Source organism: Heptranchias perlo, chromosome 26, assembly GCF_035084215.1.
Source record: "Heptranchias perlo isolate sHepPer1 chromosome 26, sHepPer1.hap1, whole genome shotgun sequence".
NCBI classification, from domain to species: domain Eukaryota; kingdom Metazoa; phylum Chordata; class Chondrichthyes; order Hexanchiformes; family Hexanchidae; genus Heptranchias; species Heptranchias perlo.
Window position 1 is genome coordinate 27,009,528 of NC_090350.1, and position 12,115 is coordinate 27,021,642.

At 42.7% G+C, this 12,115-nt stretch overlaps 1 protein-coding gene across 3 annotated transcripts in view; it reads right to left on the reverse strand.

Moving 5' to 3' along the window:
- Window positions 1-2,503: 2,503 nt before the first annotated feature.
- The window catches only part of LOC137342609 (amine sulfotransferase-like), a 68,330-nt gene continuing 58,718 nt past the window's right edge, over window positions 2,504-12,115 (reverse strand). For 2 of the 3 annotated variants that reach the window (XM_068006620.1, XM_068006619.1), the window contains exons 7-8: window positions 6,118-6,295; window positions 3,059-5,392 (exon numbers count right to left, since the gene is read on the reverse strand). In XM_068006620.1, coding sequence (XP_067862721.1) covers window positions 5,289-5,392; window positions 6,118-6,295 — 282 coding nt within the window. In that variant the 3' untranslated portion in view covers window positions 3,059-5,288. Of the gene's footprint in view, window positions 5,393-6,117; window positions 6,296-12,115 lie in introns of all 3 variants that reach the window. The other variant, XM_068006621.1, reaches the window with a different exon arrangement.

Consider the following 12,115-nt stretch of genomic DNA (forward strand, 5'->3'; position numbering starts at 1 on the left):
TGGGCGAATGGAATCGGTGACTAGTGAACGGAGTTTGTGGCGTGGGCCAAAGACAATGGCCTTTGGTCTTTCCAACATTTAATTGGAGGAAATTGAGGCTCATCCAGGACTGGATCTGACAACACAGAGACAGTGGAGGAATCGTGAGGTGATGCAGCGGTAGAGCAGGGTGTCATCAGCGTACATGTGGAACCTGACCCCCTATGTCTTCAGATGATGTCATCAAGGAGTCATGTAGATGAAGAAATGGAGGAGGCTAAGGATAGATCCTTGAGGGATTCCAGAGGTAACTGTGTGTTAGTGGGAAGGGAAACCAATGATGAAGATGCTCTGGCTATGATTGAATAGGTAAGAGTGGAACCAAGCAAGGGAAGTCCCACTCAGCTGGATAACGCAAGAGAGGCATTGGAGGAGGATGGTGTGGTCAACTGTCAAAGGCTGCAGAGAGGTAACGAAGGAGGAAGAGGGGTGGTACAAAGTGGTCACAGTCACAGAGGATGTCATTTGTGACTTTGATTAGGACCTCCTGACTCCCCAAAGCCTTTCCACCATCTAGAAGGCACAAGTCAGGAGTGTGATGGAATTCTCTCCACTTGCCTGGATGAGTGCAGCTCCAACGACAATCAAGAAACGCGACACCATCCAGGACAAAGCAGCCCGCTTGATTGGCACCCCATCCACCACCCTAAACATTCACTCCCTTGACCAATGGCGCACTGTGGCTGCAGTGTATACCATCCAGGGTCAAAATCCTGGAACTCCCTACCTAACACACTGTGGGAGAATTTCACCACACGGACTGCAGCGGTTTTAAATAGTGGGGTTACATTTGCCACCGTCCAATCTGCAGGATCTGTTCCATAATCTATAGAATTTTGGAAGATGACAACTAATGCATCCACTATTTCCAATGGCTACCTCTTTTAGTACTCTGGGATGCAGATTATCAGGCCCTGGGGATTTATCGGCTTTCAGTTCTGTTAATTTCCCCAGCATTTTTTTACTAATACTAATTTCCTTTAATTCCTCCTTCTCACTAGTCCTTGGTTCCATAGCATTTTTGGGAAGTTATTTGTGTCCTCTTCCATGAAGACAGAACCAAAATATTTGTTCCCCATTATAAATTCTCCCATTTCTGACTGTAAGGGACCTACATTTGTCTTCACTAATCTTTTTCTTTTTACATACTAGTAGAAGCTTTTACAGTCCACTTTTATGTTCCTTGCAAGTTTACTCTCATACTCTATTTTTCCCCTCTTAATCAATCTCTTGGTCCTTTTTTGCTGAAGTCTAAACTGCTCCCAATCCTCAGGCTTGCTACTTTTTCTGGCAACTTTATATGACTCCTCTTTGGATCTAATATTATCCTTAATTTCTTTTGTTAGCCATGGTTGGGCCGCTTTTCCTTTTGTGTTTTTGTGCCAGAAAAGAATGTATAATTGTTGCAATTCATGCATTCGTTCCTTAAATGTTAGCCATTGCCTATCCACCGTTATGCCTTTTAATGAAGCTTCCCAATCTATCATAGCCAACTCACTCCTCATACCTTCGTAGTTTCCTTTGTTTAGATTTAGGACCCTAGTTTCGGATTGGACTACTTCACTTTCCATCTTAATGAAGAATTCTATCATGTTATGGTCACTCTTCCCTAAAGGACCCCGCACAGCAAGATTATTAATTAACCCCTTCTCATTGCACAATACCCAATCTAGGATAGCCTGTTCCCTGGTTGGCTCCTCAATGTACTGGTCTGAAAACCCACCTCGAACCACTCCAGGAATTCATCCTCCACAATATTATTGCTAATTTGGTTTGGCCAGTCTATATGTAGATTAAAGTGGAATCCTGTCTGGTTTACTATTTTAATCCTTTTCCAAGCAGCTTTGTGTTGCTCTTCACATATGCACAGTAGTCAATTTGTCATAGTCACAAAAGGCTTTCCTTTTGTTGCCAGTATATAGGGAATCCAACAGTCATATTTAAAGGTAAATTTAAGAGAGTGATGCTCTGCAATAATCAGCTCTTCTTTGATGAGAATTCACTAAGCCAATTGTCATTGTTTTGTCATGACCAGCCATTAGATAGTACATATTTCCCAGAAAGTCTGATTGGATAATTCACATGTCATGAAGTCATGAGTGGGATCTGATGAGTTTTATGATGAGTGGAGATATTTTTCTTATCACAGTGCTGGCATGACATCCAATTTCTAATATTTATATTATCGTGAGTAAAATAAATATTTTAATTAATATTTTATGGTTTTTGTAGCCCTAGGAAATGGGTTAAAACTGGTTTCTGATGAAACTTTGACATTTCGATATCAGTGGAAATATGATTCTTGTCTGTTGTTACTCCACAATGAACTTTTTGCACAACACCCTGTCAAAAAGGAAGAGTCTGCTTTTTGTTTCTCATTTAGATTTTTATTATTACGTGCCACTACAAAAGAAAGAACAGGCATGTATAAAGCAACAAAAAAATGGTGGCAGATAGAAAAAGATTAAAATTGAAGATACTATTTATTCATAAAGTACAGAATATCTCTGCAACACCTAACACAAATAATCAGTCTGCAATTGAAGTTCCATGAAATATGAAGAGTTGTAATATTGGATATTCACCTGTATATTCTATGAGGAGAAGACATTTGTTCAAATCTGTGGTTAGCATGGCAGACCAATCTCTCAGAGCATCTCACCAGTATCAGAGGATTACTCTCTTGGCAATCATCACGATCAAAGAGGTTATCATGAAAAACTATTCAGTGAACATTTTTTTTGTTCCAGAAAAAGAGCCCAAAAGTGTGCTACGTTTAACAATGATGGTGCTATGTTTATATATATATATTTGTATACATGAGAAAGAAACTAAAAACACATTAAAGGAAGACAACAAATATTAATCTTGTAAAATTAGTTTCAATACTTCCCCAAGTTCTGGTATCCATGAGAGCCAGGGAGATTTACTTTACAATGCACTTGACATCTCAAATCGGATGTGAAATTCTCCTTGAGCGATAACACAAATGGGCGACAGCTATATAGCGCCTTTATGATAGTTCACGGAAAGAAAATTGTGCGGAATGTAAAATGGGTTGCTGATTCACTTCCGTATGTTCTATGCTGTCGCCCAAGACAAATTTAACCTCTGTGAAGTTTAGCAGAAAGGAAAGAAAGTTAATCATGGGGATTGTGTCGGCCTGTGTGAAATAACTGAGGTCAACAACACCTAAAATCTATGCTGTTGGTGTCATAGCATGATTGAAGTCAGTATTCATCTCACTGGAGAGAAGTTATCAATAAGTTAAAAAGTTTCTGGAGCCTATTTGTTGGAGATAGACTTATGTAATTTCAATCAAAGAATCCTCATACAATTTGCTTAAAGTGAGCAGAATGGAACTGAATAATACAGACCAGGAATATCCAAGTTTGATCCCCTGTGCTGAGCTATCTGATGTCAGCCAGGCCAGCAGTAGGAACACTACAATTGGCCTCATCGCCCTTGCATTCCAAACAAAAAAAAATAAGCTGGGGTTCCCAACTGATCACTGTCCTGTAATATCTACTGGAAATGTGCCTGTGTGGAACTTAGGTGAGGATCAACAGTGGTCATTTGGGCAAGATGCAAGTGATGGCTGGAGCCCAAAGAATTGTACCCCAGCTTGAGTCCATGTTTTCTGGAGAGGAAGGGAGAAATTGGTAGCAGAAAAATCAACAGTACACAGAAACAGTATCCTCTTAAACTTGATGGTAAATTTTACAGGATTAATTAATGAACAGTGTTTACAACAACAAATCCATGAACTCCTTGCACATGTTGTCAGAGATGAAGGTGGAGAGCGCAAGAAAGAGAGGTTTAAGTGATGGTGTGTAGTGGAGAAAAGAAGCTGGGGGTTATCTTTGCATTCCAGGATGATCCTGAAGTAGAGAGCAGTTTTGGCAGAGGAGAGCAGAGACCGATAGTGCTTGATGTGGTCCAGCCAGAAACTTGTTCAACCAGTTGTGTGCCATAAATGTTCAAGTCTACTTCCCTTGGAGTTAAGGGATTGAAAATGGGGGCCGTACCAAGGGGAATGACCAGGGTGGGAGAGAGTATAGTTTTACAGGGAACAAGGCCATCAAAAGTGGAGGTAATGGTGTGATTGAGCACATTGGTAGCTGCAGAAGTGTTGCGGCAAGTGGAGGACCAAAGTCCAGGCAGTTGGGAGTTTGAAAGTACTGTTGTAAGTGAGTTTTTTTCCAGGGGCAGATGCAGCAGTAAGTGTGGTTGGACAGTGAAGGGGGATGTGAGTGCTGAGGTATACAAGGAAGTGATCAGAGATGGCCTTGCCTGTGATTGAGACGATGGGAATAGAGAGGCCATATTAGATAGGGAGGTCGAGGGGGTGGCCGTGAACATGGGTAGGAGAGTTTATGTGGATGGAGAAGTTAAGGGAGGACATTCTGGAGGGAGATGGGGAAAGGGATGGTGATTATTAACCTGCTGGCCTGGGTCAGCAGTGGGCGGGGTGAATGGGACAGGAAGGAGGTTGGCAAGATTAGCTCCCAACGAGCGTGCTGGGTGGGAACGTTGGCAAGAGAGTAGGATGGGACAATTGGGGTTGCTGCTCATAAGGAGTTAGCAACGAGTGCCTCAGTGGTCCCTTCAGAGAATGCCGAGAGGGGCACAGTGGGAAGCTTATCCAAGAGGGAGTCAAGCCTGGGTTGGTGGCAGGAGAGTAGGAAAGTCGAGGAGTAGTGAAGGGTTGGGGCAGGGATTTGTGGAGGCAAAGTACCCATGAGGAGGCATGACTGGGTAACAGGAAAGCAAGGAGACAGCAGACAAGGGCCTGAGAGGAGTAAAGAGAAGAGAAAGAAAAGGCAGATAGAAGTAATGGGCTTAGGTCTGGGGCGGCAGCCAAAATGCGCACGCAAAGGGACACAGGTTGCATAGGTATGGCACAGATTAGGATAGATATGTCCTGGTAGTAAATGGGAAGGAGACCACAAGAGAGAGTCCAAAATTAAAGTCAGATGTCGCTTGGTGAGATGAAGTTCACTTGTAGATTGGGTGAAGTCAGCTTGGAGCATCGACGAATTGATTAGCGACAGGAGACAGGTGTGGAGGGCAAGTGAGTACAGGAGCTATTTGAAGGGTAGAGTATCAGTGTGAACATTGCTAGAGGTATTTCTGTGGAAAACAGAGAGCCAAGGAGGTGTGGAGAATCGAGCATGAGCAAACATTTAAATGTTTACAACATTTTAAAATTACTGCTCATTTGAGAAAGAAAGCAGATCAACAAAATCTTAATAAAACTTCACAGGGAAGTCTGCCATCCTTTCCTGGTAGATGGAATCAAACCATTCATTCTGAGACACTAGAAAGTAATTCTTCCAGTCTCCAACAACCCCTAAAAATTAAATAATCCCAGATTTAAACTTCAAATAAAAATTACAATATAATATCACATCAATTTAGAATTTGTAACAGATTAACAATTCCTAATATTATACATGTAGAATAATGCACATCAGTACAATACTGAACCTGGATCAAAAACACAGATAGGATGATTCTGTGATCCAACAATCCCAATGGGGAGTGTTGATCATCGGAAATGTATCTTGGGAAAGCACAAAATCATGGCCCGTGTACCAGCGATTTTCTGAGATGCACTCCCTGTGGGCAGTCCTGCTGCAGGGAGCACTGGATTGTAGAATCACCCCTAGAGTGTGCAAATAAAAGTCCACTATACAACCATTCCTGCATCACTCAAAGCATTCTACAGTAACACTTACATTATTTTCCATTTAAGCAATAAGATGTTATAATTTAAAATCAATAAGCTTTGATGTAATTTAAGCAATAAGCTTTGATGTTGTAAATACATCCAACAGTATTTCTCAATTTTGGGGCAGAATCTATCCCAATGGAAACTAATTTCAGATAATTTTGCTGGTAGCTACAAACAGTTAATGGTGAGAGTGCTCAATCACAACCAAATTATTTCTATATGCTTCCTTTTGATTTTAAGCCGGTAAGAATAAGGACTGAAACAGAGACCAATCTATTAAACGAATTAAGGCTGATTTGATACTGACCTAGTCCTTTCCTGTGACCAGTAGCATTACTCACCTTTTCTATAAAAAGAGCCACAGTCAGTATTGAACATCTGCAATGCATCTTGATAGTTGGATGCAGGGTTTTCTTTCATAAACTTAAAGGTGCAGTGGTCCATAATTGACTCCAAGGTCTTTCCATCCAACTTTTTATTAAGAAAAATTGCAACTTTTTCTATCATACTCCTGAGATCCTTTAACAAATTAAAATTATGGTTAGTTTCCTCAATTATAAATCCAAAATATAGTTCATTTTTAACACACATTAACCTGGCTCGCATTCTCCTACTATCAGAATATATACTCAACCACTAGCAAAGCATAACAGCATAATCTTGAATAAAGATGATAAAATTGTCTGTACTCTGCCTCACAATTGTTGGAAGTCAAAGTTTTTTTCGATATAGCTGCTAACACTTAAGTAATAATTGATAGCCATTGTGTCTACTTTGGTTCAGCAGCACTCTCACCTCTGAGTTGGGCAGTCGTGGGTTCAAGTCCCACTCCAGAGACTAGAGCACACAATCTAAGCTGACACTTCAGTGCAGTTGGCTGCAGGGTTGGAAATGCCATCTTTTGGATGAGACATTACACTGAGGCCCTGCCTCTCCCTTCGGTTGACATAAAAGATCCATGAAACTATTTGAAGACAAGCAGAGGAATTCTCCTGGTATCCCTCAACTAGCATCTTTGAAAAAGCAGATTACCTGGTCATTTATCTCAGTGCTGTTTGTGGAACTTTGCTGTGCACAAATTGGCTGCTGCATTTCCCTACGTTACAACAGTGACAACATTTCAAAAAATAATACTTTGTTGGCTGTGAACTATTTTGGAACGTCCTGAGGTCATGTAAGTTCTTTCTTACCTGCTCAAGAGAAAGATGCAGACGGTCACATGGTACACACCTTAGTTGGGGGTAGTGTGAACTTTTTACTGGGCACAGCTGCTTTAGCTAGGTGATGGACCAGCCAGTGGTAAAGCTTGTGCACTGTGTCCAGCAATGGTCATGTGACAGAGTTCATGGTGCAAGGTGGTTTTGCCAATACAGACAATTCGATACTAGCCAGGCTGAACCCGCAAACTTCGCAAGATGCCAGATACTTCATTCTTAATTTTTTTTATTGAATTATCAAGTGTTACAGTTAAAAATATTGGTGAATCACTTGTACCTATTAATTGCACAAAGCTGGTAGGATAAGCACTTAAATGACTGTTTCCCCGCATCTCCATAGTCCCACTGACCATTCTGGTAGTGGGACCCAGATTAGTCAGAAATTGTCCTCATCTTGGCTGAAAAGCAGCTTGAAGGACCCGTTTTCCAGCCAATCAAGGCTCAGGACTTGAAAAATTGACCTGGCCCTGACTACAATGAGAACAGGTCAAGTTTGAGCATAGAATCATAGATGATTGAAGCAAAGAGGAAGGCCATTTGGCCCATTGTGTCTGTACTGGTTCTTTGCTAGAGTCATTCAAAACTAATCCTGCTGCCCCACACTCTCCCCATAGCCTTGAATCTTCCTCTGCTTCAAATATTTATCCAATTTTCCCTTAAAAGATGCAATGATCTCTGCCTTAACCATTTCCTGTAGCAAAGCATTCCATGCTCCAGCTCTGTGTAGAGAAATTTCTCCTTCTGTCGTTGTGACTATTTTACGTTGATGACCCCTCATCACTGATTACGCAAACAAAAAAAATAGCCTTTATTCACCCTATAAAAACTCTTCATCATTTTAAATAACCTCTATTCAGTCTCTTCTTAGACTTAAATAAAAATAGAAAATGCTGGAGAAGCTCAGCAAGTCAGGCAGCATCTGTGGAGAAAGAAATAGAGTTAACGTTTTAGGTCAAAGACCTTTCGTTAGAACTGGAAGATGTTAAGAGAGTTAAAGTTTTTCAGCAAGTACAGAGCCAGGGATAGGGAGGGAAGGAGGGGAGTGGAGGAAAGAACAAAAGGGAAGGTCTGTGATAGGGTAGAGGGCACGAGTGATTAAATGACAAAGAGGATGATAGTGCAAGGCAAGGAAGGTGGTAATGGGATAGGTTAAGAAACAAAAGATTGATCAGGAGTAGCTGTAAATGGCAGCAGCAGAACCATTACCAGCACTAGCTGACCAAAAAAATGGGAGCAGTGGTTATGATCTGAAGTTATTGCAATCAATGTTGAGTCCGGAAGATTGTAAAGTGCCTAATCGAAAGATGAGGTGCTGTTCCTCGAGCTTACGTTGAGCTTCCTTGGAACAGTGTAAGAGGCTGAGGTCAGAGTGGGAGTGGGAAGGGGAATTAAAATGGCAAGCAACCGACAAGTCAGGGTCACGCTTGTGGACAGAGCGGAGGTGTGCAGCAAAGTGATCACCCAGTCTGCGTTTGGTCCGTCCAATGTAGAGGAGACCGCATTGTGTGCAGCGGGTACAGTACACTAAATTGAAAGAAATACAAGTAAACCGCTGTTTCACCTGGAAGGAGTGTTTGGTGCCCTGGATGGTGGCCTACTCCTGCTCCTATCTCTTATGGCCTTATGGAAGGGAGGAGGTGAAGGAGCAGCTGTTGCATCTCCTGCGCTCGCATGGGAAGGTGCTGTGGGGAGGAGAGCGGGTGTTAGAAGAGTGGACTAGGGTGTCGCAGAGGGAGAGGTCCCTTCGGAATACTGACAGGGGAGAGGAGGGGAAGATGTATTTGGTGATGGGATCGTGCCGGAGGTGGCAGAAATGGCGGAGGATGATACGTTGAATGTGGAGGGTGGTGGGGTGGAAGGTAAGGACAAGGGACCCTATCGTGGTTCTGGGAGGGAAGGGACGGTGTGAGGGCAGAAGTGCAGGAAATAGGACGGACATGGTCGATGGCCCTGTAAACTATAGCGGGTTCCTCGGTTGAGGAAAAAGGAAGACATATCGAAAGCGGAAGGTGGTATCATCAAAACAGATGCGATGGAGAAGGAGAAACTGGGAGAAGGGAACAGAGTCCTTACAGGAAGCGAGGTGGGAGGAAGTGTAATCAAGGTAGCAGTGGGAGTCGGTGGGCTTATAATAGATATTGGTTGACAGCCTATTCCCAGAAATGGAGACAGAGAAGTCAAGGAAGGGAAGAGTCGGAGATGGACCATAGGAGGGCGAGGGAAGGGTGGAAATTGGAAGCAAAGTTGAAGAAATTTTCCAGTTCGGGATGAGAGCAGGAAATGGCACCGATACAGTCATCAATGTACTGGAGAAAGAGCTCAGGGAGGGGACCTGAGTAGGACTGGAACAAGGAATGTTCCACGTATCCCACAGAAAGGCAGGCATAGCAGGGACCCATACGGGTTCCCATAGCGACACCTTTTATTTGGAGGAAGTTAGCGGAGTTGAAGGAAAAGTTGTTCAACATCACAACAAGTTCAGCCAAACGGAGGAGGGCGGTGATGGATAGGGACTGATTGGGCCTCTGTTCAAGAAAGAAGCGGAGGGCCTGCAGGCCGTCCTGGAGCGCAGTGGAGGTGTAGAGGGACTGGACGTCCATGATGAAAAGGAGATGGTTAGGGCCGGGGAACTGGAAACTGTTAAAGTGGTGGAGGGCATCAGAAGAGTCGCGGATGTAGGTTGGAAGAGACTGGACAAAGGGAGAAAAAAAGATTCTAGATGGGAGGAAATAAGTTCCGTGGGGCAAGAACAGGCTAAAACGATGGGTTTCCTACGGCAGTCCTGTTTGTGGATCTTGATAAGGAGGTAGAAGTGGGGTTGGGGGTCTATGAGGTTGGAGGCCATGGAGGAAAGATCTGCAGAGGAGATGAGGTCAGTGACGGTCTGGGAAACTATGGCTTGATGTTCGGATGTGGGGTCGTGGTCCAGCGGGAGGTGGGAGGAGGTGTCGGAGAGTTGGTGTTCAGCCTCCGCAAGATAGAGGTCTGTTCGCCACACAACAACAGTGCCACCCTTGTCAACAGGTTTAATGACATTGTCAGGGTTGGACCTGAGAGAACGGAGTGCAGCGAGTTCAGAGGGAGGTAGGTTAGAGTGAAGGGAATAGAGAAATTGAGATGGCCGATGTCACGCCGGCAGTTCACAATGAAAAGATCAAGAGAGGATAAGTTGCCAGAGGGAGGGGTCCAGGTGGGTCTTCTTAGACTTCTCATCTCCAGTGGAAATACTTACAGTATCTTGAGCCTCTCCTCATAACTATATGTTCTTATCCCTGGCATCAACCTGGTGAATATACAATGTATGCTCTCTATGACTTTAATGCCCTTTCTATAATGGGGTGCCCAAAACTGCTCACAGTACTCCAGCTGTGGTCTAACCAATGTTTTGTATAAATTCATCATTACTCTTGTACTCTATGCTCCTATATATAAAACCCAAAATTCTACTGGCCGTTTTTACACCAAAATTAAAATGTGACCACCCAACAGCTTATCACATCATCAGCCCTTGGAGTGAAATGATGCCCTGATGACATAACATTGATTGTACTCCAAAGACTGAGCACATGCTGAAGGGGCTCAATGGTTGGAACATATCAAGATGGTATATGTTAGAAGTTTTGTGTCTGCCTTAGATGGTCTCTCATCTACAGTGGTGCTGACTACTCCCATAAGCTGTCTGAGTGTCTTACATTCAGCAGTGTGCCCAATATCTAGTTATACAATAGTGTAGCCCAGTCGCGTAACAATAGGATTCCCTTGTGATCTGAACTGGATTTCATACCTTTCACACATGCTCTCATGTGCGCTTCACCAATCTTTTTGGAGGCAGATTGAGACATACTTGGTAAGACGAGACCAGATACGAATTGTTAAGCTGTTTATTTCACAGCAAGTGAACATACAGAGTTAGAGTTAAAGCAAATTCCACTTACTTAACTCAATCTCACTTTTCAAAAACATGAGAAAAAAATAATAAACTATGTACCTCGTCCCTTTCATGGGTTGACTTACATGTTTTTGGAAGACTACTTTCTTTCATCTACATCTAACTGCAAAGGCTGACCTCTACAGTTTAGCTTCCAACTCCGAGCTCAAGCTCACAGTCTTTTGTTTAAAACCAACGCCTCCCTCTTTGGGATGTGGGTTTAAAGAGACATCTCCTGCTATTCTCAAAATGGGGGCCATCCTGGCTAACGGGCCTGGGTTGAGATAACTGACCCTTATTGAACCAATTAGGAAAAGACTGTAACCTGTGCCGTTGTAACAAACTGGCCCATCTGGCTTTAATACACATTTTCAATGCTTGCAGTTTGTGACTTTTTTTTAAATGTACAAATTCACTTTGTTTTAAAACACAAGACTTAGGGGTCAATTTTAACACTATCCGCCCGACCGAAACTGGGCGAGTGGGCAGTTAAAAACAAGCAGGTTACTTACTCGATCAGAACTCGACCCTTTCCTGCCATTTCCAATTTCAACCGGCAGGGCTCTGCAGACGGATGAGGCACCCACCTAACGCATGTATTTATGCATCTCATGTATTTATGCATATCAGGCTCCTAGCACGTCAACAAGGCCCCTATGGAATTTTAACTGGGTTAGGCCAGCGAGTGTATTTTGCAGTTGTCCCACCTCCACCCACCCAAAACCCACTCCAGGTTCAAATTGATCTCTTAGAATTAACTCAATCCTAAAATCCTTTTTGTGAAGAAAATAATGATGAAATGTGACAGTAAATGTACTCAGATCTGACTGTTCTCAATTGAGACTGAACATACAATTTTCAGCCAAGCAAAATACTAAATTTAATATATGACAGAAGAACATTGATATATAACAATATTCTAAAAATTGCCTGTATTTCAGTCATACATCTGGGCCAATAGATGGAACCTTTATTAGTGACAGACTGCTTCACCTCAGTAGTAAAGAGGACAACAGAACCACACTTTGTCTCAAGCAAAACATGTGATTCAGACCATGCTGCTGAGGAGGAGATGTGGTGGTAGTTAAACAGCAGTCAGATTGAATGGAGACAAAATGGAGCAAAATGAAAAAGAGTGAAACAAAAAAGAAAAGATGGAAGCAAATCTCAGAACATGAAAGTGATTCAGAAAAA